Source organism: Anomaloglossus baeobatrachus, chromosome 3 (genome assembly GCF_048569485.1).
Source record: "Anomaloglossus baeobatrachus isolate aAnoBae1 chromosome 3, aAnoBae1.hap1, whole genome shotgun sequence".
Lineage (NCBI taxonomy): Eukaryota > Metazoa > Chordata > Amphibia > Anura > Aromobatidae > Anomaloglossus > Anomaloglossus baeobatrachus.
In genome coordinates, this window is record NC_134355.1 from 570215338 (window position 1) to 570236739 (window position 21402).

At 44.7% G+C, this 21402-nt stretch overlaps 1 protein-coding gene across 1 annotated transcript in view; it reads left to right on the forward strand.

Moving 5' to 3' along the window:
• Nucleotides 1-21402, forward strand: part of TRIP12 (thyroid hormone receptor interactor 12) — a 221968-nt gene that overhangs the window by 112437 nt on the left and 88129 nt on the right. The window contains 12 exon segments of the mRNA XM_075341548.1: nt 6358-6463; nt 11487-11620; nt 13367-13450; nt 14463-14558; nt 15860-16008; nt 16140-16175; nt 16435-16530; nt 16624-16716; nt 16822-16983; nt 18766-18834; nt 19196-19361; nt 21149-21266. Of these exon segments, the coding sequence (XP_075197663.1) occupies nt 6358-6463; nt 11487-11620; nt 13367-13450; nt 14463-14558; nt 15860-16008; nt 16140-16175; nt 16435-16530; nt 16624-16716; nt 16822-16983; nt 18766-18834; nt 19196-19361; nt 21149-21266 (1309 nt within the window).

The window sequence follows — 21402 nt, forward strand, 5'->3', positions numbered from 1 at the left end:
CATGCTGAGTCTCTGCAGCTGTTCCCAGTGTCTGTGATTGGCTGCAGTGCTGTCGGCAGCCAAGCTATGAGCTGTCCCTGTAGACAAAACTCCCCTCACTGAGCTCACTGGTGCCTCACTGGTCACGTGATGTCAGCGCTGCAGCCAATAACAGAGACTGAAAGTAGCAGTGGAGACGGCTGTGAGCTGATCACCCAAGGATTGGGATTTCCTAAAAGGAGCGTAATCTATCACAACCTTTGGAGAAGGCCTCCTCATCGCCCGAACCAGTCAGTCAGCGCTCTGCTTCTGGACTACTCCGGAAACATGCCGTTTGAGCGCAGCATGTGGTTGCTATAGTAAAGGTCATATTTTTGATATGCGGTCAGATGCTATTTGAGCTTCCTGGTTGTTGATCTGTCAGTATACAGAAAGAGTTGCTTTAAGTTGAAATCTAATTGGTATATTTTGCTTCTTCTGAGTCCAGTCAAGCAGGTATTTTGACAGGGGAGCGGTCCCCACATTCTTGGGTGATTAGTTCCATGTGAAGACTGCTTGCTGTGTCACAAGGTGCTCATTAGCTCGGCATACGCTCAAAGGAAATGTATCACCTGCTTTTTTGTTTTCTTTTTTTTATGTGCATTTTTTTGTACATTATTATGGTGGTGACAAACGTGGCTGAGCTTTTGCTTCCTCTATAAACACTAGTGCAAAGACTTGACACATGGCCATGGCAAGCTATGGACTAGAAATTTAAAAAAAGGTGGTTCACTGCCGGACAGCCCCAACTTCATCACTTCAGGCCCCATGTGAAATAAACCCGATGGCCATTCACCTCCTGCAGAGTCTCCTCCAGTGATGTCGGTGCTGCTATTCCCAATGGGTCCTATGACGTTGTGTCTTGAGTTGGCTGCTGTAATCGCTGGTCGCAGACCGGTTGCGGCATCTGCTGACTTGACAAGCAACAACAGTGGCACATGACCCCTTGGGAATAGCTTGACTTTGTCGGCACAGCCCCCCTGCATTAGGAGAGTATCCACTGTTTTGGTTTTACTTTGGACCCTACAGTGACTAAGCTGAGGTTCTCCAGTAGTGGACAACCCCTTGCAATTATTCACTTCTATGGGGGAGTGTTGAGAGCAGGATCTATGGAAGTAATCTTTCTGGAAGAGGGAGAGCAGTGACCGTTACCTGACATCAATGGTGGGTCCAATGTTGTTTGCTTTCAGTTACCGGTCCTTGTAATTCTACCTGTGATAATGAGACAAATGCTATAAAGTGATTCCAACAGAACTGGACGTGTCAGTATTGTGAGAGTTCAGTGCTGAGGCAGAAAAATTGAAAGATTTCAAGATTATTTTCATCTATACTGTGAGAGTCCGCCTTACTCACATGATGGGTGTACTCACTTTGCTGCGTTTCAGAGGTAGCAACAGGAACATAGTTCATTTAAAAGTTTAGCAGTTTCTTAACTCCTAAACTGCACAACAACAACACAAATGAGCCTTCCCTTGGCTTTACAACAAAACATCACGCCGAGCAGGGCAGATCAAAGTGCGCCTGTGCAGGACCTCGCTGTCTGCTAGTGTAGATGACGTAGAACTCCTCATCCACCCTACCGGAGGAGGACAAAGATGGCCGAAAGAGGAGGCGCAGGACCCGGACAACAGAGACTCCCAACCCACCAGTCTGCTCCGCACCGACCATTGGGTAAGTATTATGAACATTCGGTGACAGGTTACCTTTGTGTGGCTCCCCCACACAGGGTCCACTGACCCCGATCAGGTTTCATCCATGGATACCAGTCCGTTATACTCAGAGAGTCCTCTATCCTGAGTCCAGCAGCCTCTTGTCCTCTCTCTGAGGCTGCTCCTCAGACAACCCGGACTTCTGGTACGTAGTGGTCCGTGCTACGACCGCATCACAGGTATTGCGGCCTCCCGACCTTCACAGCCCAGCGTTATCCAAGCTGGCTGCATTCTCTATCACACACACACTAACATTGACCCTCACTATTAGTATGACATGGACTATACAGTGATTAAAGATACCTTTCCACATTGAGAAGTTAGGTACCACACTTTTTTGCCTTCTCTTATATATCTGCCTTATTGTGTAGTATATATTTTATATTGAGAATTTCTCTGATATACCATCTTGGTGTGGTTTTCTTCTCTTCTTGTGGGACATTTGCCCTTCTTGGATGCAACCTTATATCACTAATCTAGTATACAATTGGTACATTATGACCAATACCTACACTGGCTGCGGTGATGTATATCGTTCTTTCCTTCCCATCACCTTTCCGCATGTTCCAAAATTTCAATATGAATATTAATAATAAAAAATGTTGAACCGTTGATCGCCTCTTTCGTTTTTCTTGGTTTACACCCTAACGTGCAAAACAAGCTCCATTTTATAACATGAGATGTCATGACACCCATGGGCGGGGTATGTAGGTAGCCAGGCCCACCCATCTCTTTAGCTACCTGTGAACTTGCCCTGCCAATACTTTAGCAGAAAACATGTGGCACTACAAGTACTAGAACGGAACTCCAGGTTCCCACCACTTATGTGGTACATACTGGCTATCAGCAATGTAACCGGTCGCCATCTGAAAACTGATATGGAAAATTAGGAAAAAATGGCATTTATTTCAAAAAGTAACTTTCATCATAAGAAGTTGATTTTAAAGTGTACATCCAGTTATAAGCCACTGTCCTTCAACAGAAAATGTCTTTGTCAGCAAATTTGGATTCCTTATTGCTCTGATCACTGTCAGAGAGGAGACCGTTGTCAGCGTAACTTAAAGATCAGGCTACAGCTGCTGGCTAATGTTGGAGAGGAGTGTGCTGCAGAGACAGACATAGGCTATGTGCGCACTAGGCGTTTTTGCCGCGTTTTTAGCGGCGTTTTTTACCGCGTTTTTTTGCTGAAAACGCAGTGACATTACTTCCCCAGCAATGTCAATGGGTTTTCAGAAGTGCTGTCCTCACACAGCGTTTTTTTTTTAGCTGCGTTTTTGTGGTGACCACAAAAACGCAGCATGTCAATTATTTCTGCGTTTTCCACTGCGTTTTTCACTCATTGAATTCAATGAGATGTTAAAAACGCAATGAATAACGCATATAGCCGCGTTTCTATGACTAAAAACGCAGCTATAAACGCAAGGGGTGGGTACTACAGTGACGTGTACAGGAAGAGGATTCCTTCTGTTGGTAAACACAGAAGCAGGAATCCTCCCGGTACCGTCACCGCTGCCTCCACCTCCCGTCCTGTGCATGTCAGCTCCGTGCGGCGCCATGTCTGGGCGGGAGGTGGAGGCAGCGGCGAAAACCAAAGTGAACAGTAGAAAAAAAAAAATGTCATATACTCACCTGTCCGCAGGGTCCCGATGCCATGCCCGCTCCCATCTCCTCCCGGTCCCGCCGCTCTGGCTGTGTGCAGTCTCCCCGGCCGGCAGGACCTTGCTTGCAGGACCTGGCGGTGGATCACCTGATGCAGTCACCTGACGCATCAGCTGATCGCGGTGTCGCCGGCTTTTTCGCGCCCGGCCGGCTATCAGCTGATCCTGCCGTCAGGGGACTTCATCAGCTGATTACCGGCAGCTCCGGCAGCGATCGTATAGGATCAGACTCCTGTCCAATCGATCGCTCCAGGAGCTGCCGGTAATCACCACAGCACATAAGTGAGTATTATTTTTTTTTTTTTTTCTACTGATGCATCAGCTGATTGTATAATCGGCTTTTATACAATCAGCTGATGTGTGATGTGATTCAGGCACTTGATCCTGACACATCATCTGATCGCTTTGCCTTCCAGCAAACCGATCAGATGATATTGGATCCTGATTGGACGGCGCGGGACCCTGACCCAGGATTACTGCGGAGGGGGGTTTATTTCAATAAAGATGGAGTCACTAATTGTGTTGTGTTTTATTTCTAATAAAAATATTTTTCTCTGTGTTGTGTTTTTTTTTTATCATTACTAGAAATTCATGGTGGCCATGTCTAATATTGGCGTGACACCATGAATTTCGGGCTTAGGGCCAGCTATACAGCTAGCCCTAACCCCATTATTACCTAGCTAGCCACCCGGCTTCAGGGCAGCTGGAAGAGTTGGATACAGCGCCAGAAGATGGCGCTTCTATGAAAGCGCCATTTTCTGGGGTGGCTGCGGACTGCAATTCGCAGTGGGGGTGCCCAGAAAGCATGGGCACCCTGCACTGTGGATTCCAATCTCCAGCTGCCTAGTTGTACCCGGCTGGACTCAAAAATTAGGCGAAGCCCACGTCATTATTTTTTTTTTAATTATTTCATGAAATAATTAAAAAAAAAAAAGGGCTTCTCTATATTTTTGGTTCCCAGCCGGGTACAAATAGGCAGCTGGGGGTTGGGGGCAGCCCGTACCTGCCTGCTGTACCCGGCTAGCATACAAAAATATGGCGAAGCCCACGTCATTTTTTTTTCTTTTTGGGCAAAAAACTGCATACAGTCCTGGATGGAGGATGCTGAGACTTGTAGTTCTGCAGCTGCTGTCTGCTCTCCTGCATACACTAGTTCTGCAGCTGCTGTCTGCTCTCCTGCATACACTAGTGAATGGAGGATGCTGAGACTTGTAGTTCTGCAGCTGCTGTCTGCTCTCCTGCATACACTAGTGAATGGAGGATGCTGAGACTTGTAGTTCTGCAGCTGCTGTCTGCTCTCCTGCATACACTAGTGAATGGAGGATGCTGAGACTTGTAGTTCTGCAGCTGCTGTCTTCTCTCCTGCATACACTAGTGAATGGAGGATGCTGAGACTTGTAGTTCTGCAGCTGCTGTCTGCTCTCCTCCATACACTAGTGAATGGAGGATGCTGAGACTTGTAGTTCTGCAGCTGCTGTCTGCTCTCCTGCATACACTAGTGAATGGAGGATGCTGAGACTTGTAGTTCTGCAGCTGCTGTCTGCTCTCCTGCATACACTAGTGAATGGAGGATGCTGAGACTTGTAGTTCTGCAGCTGCTGTCTGCTCTCCTCCATACACTAGTGAATGGAGGATGCTGAGACTTGTAGTTCTGCAGCTGCTGTCTGCTCTCCTGCATACACTAGTGAATGGAGGATGCTGAGACTTGTAGTTCTGCAGCTGCTGTCTGCTCTCCTGCATACACTAGTTCTGCAGCTGTCTGCTCTCCTGCATACAATGAACATTTTGAAGAAGGAAATGACATCAGACCTTTTTTTTTGTTTTTTTTTTCATCAACAATCTTTAATGGCATTGTGCACTGATTAAAAACGCAGTGAGCAAAAACGCAGCAAAAAACGCACCAAATCGCGGCAAAAACGCATGCGTTTTTGCCGCGTTTTTTTAGCCGCGGGTGCGTTTTTTAGACAAAAACGCACATAAAAACGCAGCGTGAAAAAAACGCCTAGTGCGCACATACCCATAGACTCTGCTGCTGATAAATAATAAGCAGATTGTCCTCTATGTGCAGGGTCTCATGTTGAGAAGCAGCGACATTGAAGATGTCATGCAGCAGTACTGAGCAGTGTTGCTATGAATCCAGCACAAGGATAAGACCATGAACTGTAGCTGGCCTGTTGTGGGTTTCATGAGACTTCAGACTTGAGTTATGGTTCATTTTCACAGGTGAAACAAAAATGTTCCGCACAATATTTATTCTTAGCAGTGAAGGCTGCAATTGTGCATCATCAGTTCATTTTAATTTTTGATTTTTATCTAGGAACAGCTGGAGATGGCCAAGCACTGTACTGTGCAATCTCCAGCTTAACTGAAATATACCCTTAGCTTGCATGGTTCATGACTACGTTTTCGGTACCCAGAGTGTAACTAATTGATCACAAATTAAAAGATTTTTTTTCTTTTTTTTATTTTTTAAAAACTCATTCTTGTTTGATACGAATGTCCTTATGTTATTTAGGAATGGGGCAGAGACGTGATATGAACCCAGCCTGACTCCTCAGGGGTCTCCTGTCTGAATCCTCTGAATAGTCAAATGTGGATTCTGTTTCAGTATTCTGTCCTGCTAAAAAAGACAGACACACCGGGAAGGTGAAATAGTTTCAGGATTTGGACTCCTTGTGCTACAGACTGTGTAGGCATGTCGTCTGAATCCTTTTTTAGGAGGAGGGGATTCAATATCGTGGTCTCAACAAACCATTAGTCCTGTAAATTGTCTGTACATGCGTGACTAGCATTTCATTGACTCCTCCTTTTTGAGTAATTTTTTGGGGCGAAACAAACTTTTTTTTTTTTGTTTTTAACATGTAGTCGTCTCTCAACTTATGCGTTTCTCTGGCTGATGCGTATACCACTTACAGGTATAATAAACTTCTTTTTTTTTTTTTTTAAATTTGTTTATTTATTTTGCATTTTAGACTTGAGAAAATCCACTAAGAAGCGCAGTGAGTCGCCGCCTGCTGAGCTCCCCAGCCTGCGGCGGAGCACAAGACAAAAGACCACGGGCTCCTGTGCTAGCACCAGGTATGTGTGACTGAGATTTTGGTTTTAGGATTACTTGTTTAATGGAAAGCTTTTGATCTTGATTGCATATTAGCTACTTAAGAACTGCCAGTAGGCCATAAACCTCTGGGCGGACCACAAGTGATTCTGCACTGATGTCCTGCAATATCAATTCAGAGTAAGGAGTTTGGTGGACATTGTGCATCTGTGGGGGTCAGGGAGCTGTCATACACAGTCAGACTCCCCACAGAGAATATTGACCTGGTTTATTACCATGACTGCCTTATTGATCATTATATACTCAATTACAGTCTGAAGCACTGACAGTGTGTTGGACTTCAGGAAAATGGCGCCTGTAGTGGCACATGGGCACACTGACCTCACAGCGGGCGTCAGGTAAATGATGGCTGAATGAGCTGCACCCATTTTTTTTTTTTTTTTTTTTTGAAGCCCGATGGGAGGTCAGTGTGTGCAGATGCTCAGATGCTGCCACAAGATTTGAAAGGTTAAAGGGAACCTGTTAGGTGCAATATGCACCCAGAACCACGAGCAATTCTGGATGTATATTGCTAATCCTTGCCTAATTGTCCCTGTATACACTAGCATAGATAAACAGATCTTTAGAAAAAGTATTTCTATAGATCATAAATTATATGCTAACTAGCTGTAGCACCCGGCGTTGCTCGGGATAGTAATTGTCTCTGTTTCTCTCCCAGTCTCGGTCTGTCTTTTTCTCTATTTTTTTGTCTATCTTAGTCTCTTTCCCTGGCTGCATTGTGACATGCCAACATTCCATTTAAGTGCGTGGCTGCTCATTCTTCTGAAGTTCTGGAAGCATTGTGGCTCCCAGCTCCATTGACTTTATTGGAGGCAGGTTTTTTGACAAATAACTGAAGTGCGGGGTTAAAATTTCCCCTCCAAAACATAGTCTGACGTTCCCTGAGTCAAATGGGGTGACTGCAAAATTTTGTGATTGTACATGCAACGGTGCGAATTCCTTTAGCATACATACATACACACACGCTCACACTCACGCACACACCCACGCACACTCTCACGCACGCACACACACGCGCACACACTCACGCACACACTCACGCACACACTCACGCACACACTCACGCACACTCAGCTTTATATATATATATATATATATATATATATATATATATATATATATAAGTATGGGGACTAGTCACGAGGTCGTTTTTTCGCTTAGCTAGTTGGCCCACGTAGCATGGTAGTACGCTCTGTGGGCGTGCTAGCATGCTAATGAATGCACAGCGACATGCAGATACCTCACTGTTCATGGCAGCCAGCAGAGGATGGATGCGCTCTGCGTATGATCCGGAGTACCCGGGACTTCTGATCATGCACACTAAAATGATGCCAGGTCTAACCTTCTCGGCTTCACTGAGATAAAGTGCACATGACCGGAAGTGCTGGGGCCTCCGGATCATGCACAGAGCGCATCCATGCTCCACCGGCCGCCATGAACTGTTAGGTATAGTACGCGTCGTTACACCTTCATTAGCATGTTAGCATGCCCACAGGGGCATACTACCATGCTATGTGGGCCGACTAGCTTAGGGAACAAATTCCCTCGGGACTAGTCCCCGTGCTCATTAGCATATAATGTACAATCTTTAGAAATCTTTTTTTTCTAAAGATCTGTTTATCTATGCTACTAAATACAGAGACAGTTAGGCAGGGATTAGCAATATACACCCAGAACTGCTCTTGGTACTAGGTGCATATTGCACCTGACAGGTTCCCTTTAAGAAGATCGACACCTGAGGAACAGAAGCAGAGCCGAAGACCCTACCCACAATCCCACCCCATGTACAAAGAGCATGGAAAACACAAACTTTTTTTTAAATGTAAATTAAACAACCAGGCCGCAGATTTGTGCACTGAAGGTACCTATTGAATCACTATGACAGCACCATAATGATACTGATGTGATCAAAAACACAAAACATCAATTCAAATGTTACAATTACAATGTGCAGCTTAAATGTTATATTTTATTTCAGGTTTTAAGTTTCTAAATTAGTAAAATGGGTAACAAAGTAAAAAAAATATTTAGGACTTAACGGGAATATGTTAGCAGGTTTTTGCTATTTAAGCAGAATAATATAGGGAAAGAGTCTGAGTCCATTGATTTGTCACTTACACTTTGTTGATGTTTTAATACAATGTTTTATCAGCTGGAGATTATCACTATTGGACTACATGTCTTGTGCAGGGCAGTCCAGCTAATCTGTGTAACTCCGCCCCCACCACTGATTGGCCATTTGCTGACCATGCACAGTGTAGACAGGAAGGAGCCAATCAGGTGTGGGCGGGGTTATACAGAGCTCCGCATTGTGACCACTGCTATATCTACTACAGAGCACTTTTACGTCCCTGTAATAATACTGACCTGGATAATCGTGTTGACAGGTCATTTTTTAACACACAGTGAAAACTGTAAAACAAACCCCAAAAAGCAATGGCCGGAATCGCGGTTAATTTTTTTTTTCCCATTATTGCACAACAATTGGAATTCCAGATGATTCAAAAAGGATGGGACAAAATTATAGCCTCCGTATCCATCAGGGCTGTGGAGTCGGTAAGCCAAACCTTCGACTCCGACTCCGACTCCTCAAATTCTCTTGCACCGACTCCGACTCCGGCTCCGGCTCCGACTCCGGCTCCGGCTCCGACTCCGACTCCGGCTCCGACTCCGACTCCGGCTCCGACTCCGACTCCGGCTCCGACTCCGGCTCCGACTCCGACTCCGACTCCTACATATATTGCTTATAGTTAGGTGAAAAATTTATTGTAGTACATGAATATGTGTATGTGAACATCAGACATTTAATAATTTTTATGATACAATAATCAAGATATTTGGATAGAACATAAAATATATTTATTGGATACAACTTTAGAACACAAAAAACTGTAATAAATTGTAAATATGTAATACACTATGTAATATACAGTAGATTACATATATATCTTGTGTGTGTATATACACTGTGTATATATATATATAATATTACATATTTACAATTTATTAGTTTTTTGTGTTCTAAAGTTGTATCCAATAAATATTTTATGTTCTATCCAAATATCTTGATTATTGTATCATAAAAACAATTAAATGTCTGATGTTCACATTATACTACAATAAATTTTTCACTTAAATATAAGCATTATACTAAATGTTATTATTTAGTAAAATATTCAGCACATTCTGCATTGCACTCCTGTCCCCAATTTATTATATATTTTAGGAGTCGGAGTCGGTGCATTTTATTCCAACTCCGACTCCGACTCCACCAAAATGAGCTCCGACTCCGACTCCGACTCCACGACTCCGACTCCGACTCCACAGCCCTGGTATCCATAGCCAAGAGAGCAGAATGCCAATTGATTGACGTAAAAATACATTTTATCCGAGTTTTATCCGTACACTACAAATATTCAGTGATTTCCACTGGTAGCGCAGCATAGGTGTAGGCAGTGGCCCAGTTGTGTGCAGGCACGTGGCATGCATATCCTCTGATATGGACGCCACATTTCCAGTGATATGCGGTCTTGGGTTGATCAGATCCTGTGGATGGGGAGGCAGATACAGAGTCCTTGATGTAGCCCCGCAGAAGGCGCAGGGTGTTTTGATCTGCTGATTGTAGGGACCAGGGCAATATTTGTGGACCATTGTTTTTGGCACGGCCGATTCAACTTCCCTGTAGAATTTCATTCAGATATCGGTGAGCCTCCCGATGGCAATGTGCACTATGCTGCTGATACTGTGTGAGCTCTGCTTCCTCTACCGGTGGCATAAGCCATCCCACATATTTCGTAGGAGCGACAAAGGTGTGCACGACTCGTCCGACGCTCCTGATTCATGAAGAAGCGTACACCTCCACATGAATCGGGAGCATTTAACTCAGACCACGTCCGCATCAAGTCCGGCGTGCACAGCGGTCTAAATGTATCGGTCCCTATATATCTATATATAATATGGTGTTACTATACAACTAGGCAGATTTGTTTTCAGCTTTAGTCCCAGTAAAGTTAACCACATGTTTGGAAATTTCTCCGGTATCCTATGTGCCGTTTTCTTTTCTGCTCATACACTTATATCACTTTAATATTGACTTACATTTGCTTTTCTACGTGTATTGGGCCTCCTTCACACGTCTCAGTCTCCGGTACGTGTTTGGTCCATTTCCTCATGTGCCGTAGACACTTATACATGTAGACCCATTAAAATCAATGGGTCTGCGCTCACTTCCGTGTTTCGCCATGGACCATTTGTCCGTGTGGAGCATACGTGTTCCCGTGTGCTCCACACGTAGACATGTCCATTTTTCTCCGGCATCACGGGTGTCACACGGACCGCACGGATATGATCCGCGTGACACGCACCGGAGAAAACACACGTGCCTGTGAAATCTAAAGAATTTCTATACTCACCTTCTCCAGCACTGCTGTCTCTGCCGCTGCTGTCACTTGCTTCTGACCCCCGCTCATTATGCTCATGAATATTCACTCCACTGTGGGCCAGAAGCAGCAGCAGTGGGGAGTCGGCAGGACTGGAGATCGTAGATCAGCACCACGGACATCTACAACAGGGACAGGTGAGCAGAAAGTTCGTTTTCTTTGCGTTATCACGGATAGCACATGGAGAACACAGGTGTGCCATAAACACGGCACACGGAGGGCAATACACACCTTTGACACGTCCGTGAAAAAACGCGCGTTATTTTAACGGACGTGTGAAAGGGGCCTTAAAGGGATTTTCCACCACTTAATGACTCCATGACCCCTTTTTTGAAAATGATGAGAGTGCATACTCTGCCCACAGCGGTGCTGTTCAGGTGATGTCGGCGCCGGTATTCCTGGCGGGTCATGTGACACTACCTGTAGTAGAACCGCGACTTACTGTCATATGACTTTCCAGACATAACAGTCATGACCTTTTGTGGTAAGTGTCCATTTATTATCAGTTTAGGTTTTTTACTATAGACTTTTATTTCCTTCTTGTTAGTCGGCGAGGCTCTGGCCTGGGCAAGCGAGCAGCAGCTGAAGCTCGCCGACAGGAGAAGATGGCGGATCCTGATAATCAGGAGGGAGCCAATTCTTCGGCTGCACGCACAGATGACACTGCCCAGGGAGCAGCAGGTAACGGCGTGTTCATATTGGATTTACTAATGTTTGTGATAAAGAATCATGTGCAGCTAAAATACAGGTCCGCAGATTGTAATTTTAGCACATTTGCGTCTAAAAGTAGTTTTTTTATGATGTGTCTTTTGCATTCGAGTAGACCTGTGGTTAAGCAGGCCTGCCACATCCCCAAGTCTCTCCAAACCAAGACGACTGCTATTACAAGGGAGTAAAACTAATGTCTTTGAATTGATTTAAACATAAAAGTATTTCATTTATGGAACCAGTAAGGCTACGTGCCCACGATCCGGACAAGCTGCGTCCTGGATTGCAGCGTATCCTTTCCTGCGGGGCCGTGAGTGCTCTCTTCAGGAGACCCCTGATCAGGGTCCGGGCCACTGTTGTCTCTCTCTCTCTGTTCTCCCTGCAGAAAACACTGAGCTCCACAGCAATAAATTGACATGCTGCGGCTCGGGAAGCTGCACCATGTTAGTTTACGCTGCTGGAAAAACAAGCACAGTGGGCAGGAGATTTCTAAGAATCCCATTCACTGTGCTTGTATTAGGGTACTTTCACACTCGCGTTGTTTTCCTTCTGTCACAATCCGCCCTTTTGGAAAACAGCGGAATCCGTTAACTGATTCCGCTGTTTCCCATAGACTTGTATGGATGACTGATTGTGCCAAAAGGATCTGCGTTGCTTCCGCTGGGCGACGCTGCGTTGCTTCCGCCCAGCGGGAGGAACGCAGCATGTAACTTTTTTTTTTTTTTTGAGCAGCGGAATCCTTAGGATTTCACTGCGCATGCTCTCTCTGGCTCCCTGCACCCGTAACCAAGGTAAATATCGGGTAACCAAGCAAAGTGCTTTACCCGATATTTACCCTGGCCACGTGTGCAGGGAGCCCGATACTTCCCCGCTTGACTCCGCCCCCTCCCGCATTCCACGCCGCATGTATATACGCATACATACATACATACATACATACATACATACATACATACATACACACACACACACACACACACACACACACACACACACACACACACACACACACACACACACCTGTCCTCAGCGCCATGGCCCCGCTCAGCTCCGCCCCCCGCACACATTCTCGGCGGCCGAGCGATCAGCTGATCACCCGGCGCTGGGAGCGATCAGCTGATCGTTCACAATAGTCTGCCGCCGGTGAAACTGTGTAAAAAAAAAAAAAGCTGATTTCCGTTGTTTTGTACGATCCGTTGTGCCACTATATGCAACACATCCGTTGCATCCGTCACACAACGCAATGCAACAGATACCGTTCAACGCAAGTGTGAAACTAGCCTTAGGCAAAAACACACTGCGTCTAAAACGCTGTGGACCCTGATTGCAGGCACGCAGCCTAAACCGACAGCCTTTATGTAACTCTTCCCTGGTGTGTGTGACTGCCTGCCCCTGCCGTTGCCTGCACACGAGCCGTGAACTTTGAGGAGCGGTCTCCAGTGTTGGCCTGCAGTGTATTAAGTTTACCTGACCGGAGTGTGCCGATGCTCGGTGTGATGTTACCGGGAGAGCTCGTCATTACTGCAGGCCTGGAGTTCATTACCTGTGGAAGTGCAATGTCATATACTGAATATTTGTGTCATTCTTTCCTGCATCTTCTTCATACATATTATTATAAAGGACGTGCTCCATCAGCCTCTAATAATATGGTAATAGCATGACTTACAACTTTAACAGGAACAACTGGCGAAAGGTCTTCATCTCTTCTCTCCCCTCCAGCCTCTAGCTCTGTAGCTGGTGCTGTGGGGATGACCACATCTGGAGAAAGCGAGAGCGATGACTCCGAGATGGGGAGACTACAAGGTAACACGGGGCATGCCCTGCACCACCACAATGTACATTGGAAGGCTTGTTTTCATGTTAGCAAATGGCTTATGTTGCAAATTTTATTTACCTCTTATTAAAAATCCTTTGTTTTCAAACGGATCGATATTTATTTTTCTGTAGAGATGTTAAGTCTCCTAATTAAGAAGCGAGGTGTAGCCAACTTTGCAATGCAGCTTGCAAGCGCTGATCTGTAGATGGCTAGATCAGTGGATCTGACCAGCTTCTGTGCGCTTCTCCCATTCAGAAGAGGCAAAATTATGTCTGATAGCATGGGACAATGCAGACAAGCCTCTCATCTGTGCTGCCACCCCGGACTGTCAGTCATCCGGAGGGCACCGCGCTCCCAGCAAGCGAGACGGGAGCATGAGACAAACCCTCAGCATCTAACGGGGCTATTCAGGGTTTGTCTCCTGAAGCAGTGTTTGCCTTTAGGAGTGAAATCCACATGCACAGTATCCTTCTGCTGAGTTGTATTTGTTGACATCTTTAAGTCCAGTTGATTTGGAGACTTGCTGACCGTCCTGGGTGTCTTTAGCTTCTAGAAATCTGTGAATGTTAAGTTGGCAGTCCCATAACTGAGCATTGGGAAGGGGTAATGCATTAGTTTGTTCGTAGTGTGATCTTTTTCTTGCTGTAACGCTGGCTTCACACATTCACACTTCATTGTCTGCGCATCCAGGGGTTGAGTCCCACAGCTAAAGGCCTCCTCTATGCCTGAGGCTTTGTTTGGGTAAGGAGACCGTTGCCCAGTATGGACATTGTGTTCCGTACATGGACCATGAATTAGCGACATCCCCATCAACAGTGTACATTATACTGTTATATTATGTAATGTTATAAAATCACAAAAATATGCCAGTTTTGATTCAAAAAGTTGTTGAATACAAATATTAGGGGCATGTAACGAACAGAAAGAAGTGTATTGAAACAGACTGACTTACTTTGAGCCTAATCGTCAAACTTTTTTTATTTTCTGTCAAATACACAGCTCTCCTTGAAGCTCGAGGCCTTCCTCCTCATCTATTTGGACCACTTGGGCCTCGTATGTCCCAACTCTTCCATCGGACAATTGGGAGTGGAGCAAGTAAGTAAAAACTGATAATGACCACCTCTTTACTATTAGTTTCATGAACCACAGGCACTTTAGGCCGGTTTCACGCATCTGTGTGTCTTGTTCCGGGCACTGACAATCTGGTCTCCTGACCTGAACAGGACAGACTTGTGTGTGCCTGAGGCTGATAAGTTTGGCTGGTTTTTACACCAGTCAATAATCTGTGATATTCAGACACTTTAATCTGGCAGCCACAGTGTGCTGCATTATCAGACTTAGTACTACTTACACTACTTATTGGGAATGTATCATAAATATCAAGCAACTGGGGGCGATTAATCAATGCTTTTACTCCAGAAAACTGTTGCAAAAAGCTTATAAAAGTACTAAAACTTTTGGCGATATATTGTCAGTGTAAAGCTGCTGTGACGGGGTCCTTCTCCCATATCACACAATCAACAGAGCGAGAGATGGCTGTACAATCCAAAGAACATTTATTTCAAGCAAATCAAAACGTTCCATAAAATAATCCACCATATAGAGGGTAAAATTAGACCGGTAACACAAATACAGTCCGGTAAGCGATAAATGTTCAGGTCTCTCTGAGAAGCCAGTTTTTTCCAGAGGATAAATCCTTCTCTCTTCAAGACCTCAAACAGACTGACTCATCCCCTCAGGTAAGCAAAGAGGTTAGGTGGATCCCAGGCCCCCCTACCCCCACACCTAGGGACAAACACTACAAGGGGGTGATTACCTACAGACAATACAATGTACACACAAGCAGTACAAATAATGGGCAGTGAACCAAGCTTAAAATGCGAATCTGCACAACATGATACACCTCCCCCCATATCCCACCATCACAGCTGCTCCGACAAAAAGGATAATGTGTGGCTACACCTGACTATCAAATTCAATGCACCTCTGTTTTTTACTCCAAAAGTGCTACTTCAGTCCTGGCAAGGTGCAACAACTGAGAAGATGCCCCGAGTTCATTAAATGTCCTCTTAATGAATTTGGTGCATAATTCTCCAGCACGCCCTTCATTAACCCTGTCCTACCTGAATAAATCAGCCCCACTGCGCTGCTTTAGGCAAGCATTGTTCTCTGTATTCTTGAGATGCACTCATTGTTGTTTATGGACAATGAAGGTATTGGACTGGGTTACATTTGAAGTGTATAGTAATGTGGAAGACCTTCTCTCCGCGGAGTGTGGTGGGTCATCTATGCTTTATCACTCTTATTTTTCACGATTAACACTATTTGGCCAAACTTGTTAATATATCTGATTTTCTTACTTGGAGGCATTATACAAGTATATTCACTCTTTCCAGGCTCTAAGGCTCAACAGTTGCTGCAGGGCCTTCAGGCGACAGATGAGAGTCAGCAGCTTCAAGCTGTCATAGAGATGTGCCAACTGCTGGTGATGGGGAATGAAGAAACCCTCGGAGGATTCCCTGTGAAGAATGTAGTGCCTGCACTGGTAGGATGGGGCTAATGACCCAATATAGCAATTCTGGGGGTATTCCCGGGCTTTACACCTGAAATAACTGTATGCTTACATAAAATATTCATCATTATGCTCTAACCTTGCTTCCCATAATGTCTTTTCAGATAACTCTGCTGCAGATGGAGCACAACTTTGACATTGTAAGTGCTATCGTTTCCAGACTCTACACCTTACAGCTAGACGCTGTCTCCTATTACCTTGTGTTTGTTGCTTAGGTTCATTTGTCAGCAGATCGTGAGTGCTGAATTAGAGGATAGGGGTTATTGCATTTTCTGATGCAGTATTTTGCATCACTGCATAAGGTGATAATGTAATGATATCATGCAGAGGACAGTAGGAGATATTACAGAAGGTTTCTTTTATCTTTCAACCACACATTGTCTTCTCTGTATTCTGTAGATGAACCATGCATGCCGAGCCTTAACCTACATGATGGAAGCTCTTCCACGCTCCTCAGCTGTGGTTGTTGATGCTATTCCTGTGTTTTTAGAAAAGGTAAAAATTGTCTTTTCCTTTATGATGAATATGGAGTTTTAGACACACACACAATATAGTGGAATAACCTTTTTTTTTCCTTTTGACTTTCAGCTGCAAGTGATTCAGTGCATTGATGTAGCAGAACAGGCTCTCACTGCTCTTGAAATGTTATCCCGCAGGCACAGTAAAGCCATTCTGCAGGCTGTGAGTACGACGACCGACGCTGCTCCGCAGTGTAACTCTGCGTCTGGCCGTTCTGTTTTAGTTTTATAAATGGCTACCAATCGCTGACTAATGCTTATTTCACAGGGAGGACTTGCCGACTGCCTCTTATATCTAGAGTTCTTCAGCATCAATGCTCAGAGGAACGCTTTAGCCATAGCAGCCAACTGCTGCCAGAGCATCAGCCCAGATGAGTTTCACTTTGTCGCTGATTCTCTGCCGCTGCTGACTCAGAGATTAACACATCAGGTAAGAATTTCTGGAGTGGTTTATATAGTAGTGGGATAATTTCATTTTTATCTCTTCAATGATTTTTTTTTTTCCTCTCGTTGGCCAAAACATGTATTGTCCATACTCCAGAAACTCTGAAGCCTGCTTTACACGGTACGATCGATTGTGCGATTTCACAATCGATCGTACCCGCCCCCGTCCTTTTTGCGTCACGGGCAAATCGCTGCCCGTGTCGCACAAAGTTACTAAACCCCGTCACACATACTTACCTCTCGTGCGACCTCGCTGTGGGCGGCGAACGTCCACTTCCTGGAGTGGGAGGGACGTTCGGCGTCACAGTGACGTCACACGGCCGCCGGCCAATCAGAGCGGAGGGGAGGAGATGAGCAGGATGTAAACATCCCGCCCACCTCCTTCCTTCCACATAGAGCCGGCGGCGGCCGCGGGAGGCAGGTGAGCTGCTCATCGTTCCCGTGGTGTCACACGGAGCGACGTGTGCTACCACGGAAACGATGGGCGACTAAAGTAACCGATATTATGGAACCTAACGAGCAGTACCCGACTCACGATTTGTGAGCGATACTGCGTCGCTAGGAGGTGTCACACAGGCCGGCATCGCCTGCGATGCCGGATGTGCGTCACAAAAACTGTGACCCCGACGATCTATCACCCGATAGATTGCCTGGTGTAAAGCAGGCTTAAGTCAGTAGAAAATTCTTATTTTCCGCAGTGTGAAAAGATAAAATGTATTTGGGACAATACAGAAGATGTATATAATTTCATTTATTGGCAGAAATATTAGTGCATGCTTTTTTTCTTTTTTTCTTCTTTTTCTTCTTCCTTTTGAAAGGGACATTCCCATTTCTAAGATCCTATCCCTATATGTAGTAAGTATAATACTATTAGCAAATGCATCCAATTACAAATGTAGTATAGCTTTCCAGAGTAGCATGGTCCGTTACCTCATGTGCAGGACATTGCAGTTGCTTGGGTATCCATGGTCATGACCACGAGAAACTCACTATGAGTGGTCATAACCATGGTTACTTAAACTGTGTGTCAAGTAAATTACATAGCTAATCAGGAGAACTATGCTACATTTATAATTAAAGGTATTTGCTATTTTTTATTATTATTATTATTATTATTATTATTATTATTATTATTATTATTATTATTATTATTATTATTCCTACTACATATTGGGTTAGGCTCTTGTAGATGGGCATACTCCTTTTTATAGGGGTCATGCACTACTTTGACAGCCTATCCTTAGGATAGGTCATCAATGTCTGATCGGCCGACCGATATGCTGCACCCTCGCCAATCAGCTGATCTTGGTCCATGCGGCCAGAAATGCTCCTCTCCAGTGCCGCACCGTCTTCTGATAGCAGCCGGGTACTGCATATCCACCTCCTATTGATTAGAATAAGAGACAGATGTGCAGTACCTGGCCTCTATCAGAACACAGAGCAGCGCTGGAACTGGGCATTTCAGGCCACCTGCTGCCAGCACAGAGACAGAGATCAGTTGATCGGTGGGGGTGCTGCATGTTGGACGCCGGCTGATCTGATATTGATGACCTTTCCTAAGGATAGGCCATCAATGTCAAAGTAGTGGACAACCCCTTTAATTAAGCCCTCATATGTTTACCTGGTCTCCTCAGAAATAAGGCATTTCCAGCTCCGGCTTTCCATACATTTTTTATAAACTGTTTGTCTAGGACATCTGTTGACTTCATACCAGTTTTATGTCAGATTAACATGAGGCATGATGTATTGTATTTTTTTTTTTCTCCAGGATAAGAAATCAGTTGAAAGCACTTGCCTCTGTTTTGCACGTCTGGTGGATAATTTCCAGCATGAAGAGGTGAGCGTTACCTGCAGCTCGTCCTATAGGGTTATATTCATGAAAGAGAAGGTTGTGTGGTTCAACTTATTGCTATACTTCGTTGTCTTGTGCTGTGGACCGACAATAGAATTATCAGTACAAATCATTTTGTCCTAAGTGTCGCAATATATTATCTGGCATTTATAAATCTATATATTTTGTTTTTCTGTATATGTCTCTTCTTGAATTAATTATTGCTTTGTGTTCATTGGTTGAGATTAGCTGCTGCCCCTTATGTTTTATGAACAGAGAAACTTGCAATAATAATTCCGCAATTGCATTGGGCTTTCACATATGCGTTTTTGTTCTAAGCCGTTTTATTTTTCCTTCTCTCGTACAGAACCTTCTCCAGCAAGTGGCTTCCAAAGACTTGCTCACCAACATCCAGCAACTTTTGGTAGTGACACCGCCGATCTTGAGCTCGGGCATGTTCATCATGGTGGTCAGGATGTTCTCCTTGATGTGCTCGAACTGCCCCACGCTGGCCGTGCAGCTCATGAAGCAAAGTATGTACTGCGCTGGCTGGTTACTTTTATAAAAAGAAAAAGCACTGCAAGTCGGTTGAAAAAAAAAAATGGTTTCTGATCAGCAGGCAGAAGGAGCGGATCAGATTAATTTATACCCTGGTGTTTGTACGTGGTCCTTTGCAGTGACAGACTTGCAGAGATAGCAGTCAATCATTGATTAGGACTGCCCACTGGACCATTTGCATATAAACACCACAAAGATTTCAATGACTAAAACACAAGTTACACGGAGTCTCTCCCTACAAACAGATATCTCCTTCTGCTGATCTTCCCCTAGTCTATGCCAGGTGTCCACACATCGGGCTGCCTCTACAGCGTGAAAGGAGTGGATTCAGCAGAAATGAGAATCTGTCCTTCCTTTAGCCACTTTCATAGTGTTCTGACCTGCATTCAGTGGTCCTGTTGGGGCTTCCGTCTAACTCCCCCCGCAAAACTGGTTTTGAATGCATCTGGGTGTCCGTCGCTGGAAAGCCTATACTCCTGAAAATGGTGCACAACACGGCACACGGTAACTCTGTCTGCACCATTGGGCTATGTGCCCACGGGACAACGTACCCGCGGATTTTGCCTCGGAAAACTTGCGTTTTTATCTGGATTTTCCAGATAAATCCGCAGGTTTGAACAAGTACAGACACTCTCCATGTTATCCTATGTGATTTGGTGGTGTTCTGTATCAATAGTGCGGTATGTGCGCCTGTGGAATATGCTGCGGATTTCCCGCAGCCGCATGTAACTGCATGTCAATTATTCATGTGGAAATATCTGCGGAATTCCTGCCTTTCCACTATGGAGATACAGGGCGGGAATTCCGCAGGTTTTTCAGCACTTGTCTCGCAGGTTTACCACAACAAAAATGCTCGGAACCCGCAGCAATGAATAGCTGCGGATTCCGGGGAGCAGCTGCAGGAAACCTGCGGACAAACCTGCGGAAATATCTGCGGGTACGTTGTCCCGTGGGCACATAGCCTTACAGTCAAAGGCCTCATCAGTGCATGCGTCCGAAACCTGTTTTGAGGGTGGATTTGTAAAGGTGGTCTGAGCTATAGCTTGTTTGTTTAAACATAATAAGAATATCTGTGTATGTAAATAATCAAAATATAGATGTAGTAGCATAATTATCTGTCTATGTAGCAATTGCATAGACCTATAATATAATTCAAAGCTGTATAGTCATGAAGGGGTTACCAAGAATAAGTGAACAGATGTGCAAACCATGGAAGTCTTTTAATTATGAGTAAAAGTCTTATCAGTAGTGTTCACACAGAATGTACAAGGAACAAAGATGTGTTTTACAGCATGCTGGGAGAAATTGAGGAGTGAATGACTCCCTTTAAACTCTGTTGTATTTTCAAGGTTAATGATGCAAACTGTATAATTGGGTTTCTTCAAATACACAAGTTCAGTGGATGACGCTGGCTGAAGGAGAGAACATGTCTGTGTGTTCATTGTCTGATACATTGATATATCGGCACTGATATACAGCTAATACGGCACCGTCTCTGGATTCCCTGTATGAAGATACCATTAGCTATCTTTACCTAAAATCCTCTACCTTGACAGATTCAGATGGAATCTCCGACGGGACCAGTGAATGCAGGTCACAACCCAATGTTAAAGGTCCCTTTATCTTTCCCGTCCCTCTTAAATCCATTCATTGCTTTGCCCTTAGAAAGTCTCACACTGTCTGCGTGTGCGATATTTACCATACCCTGCATATATTTCACACTTTTCTTAGCACTACAAAATGAATATTTTGTTCATTGTAGACATAGCAGAAACTCTTCACTTCCTTTTGTGCGGGGCCTCAAATGGTAGTTGCCTGGAGCAAATTGACCTTGTCCCCAGAAGTCCCCAAGAATTGTATGAACTGACCTCTCTTATTTGGTAAGTAGTTATGTCCGTTACCTTTTTGTTTCTCCTTTGATTTGCTGTTGCAGCAGATTAATGCGCTCTTACGGCTTGTTCTGTATGAGCAGTCGCTCCAGTTTTATGGATACAGAAATAACTTGCGTGCTTGTTG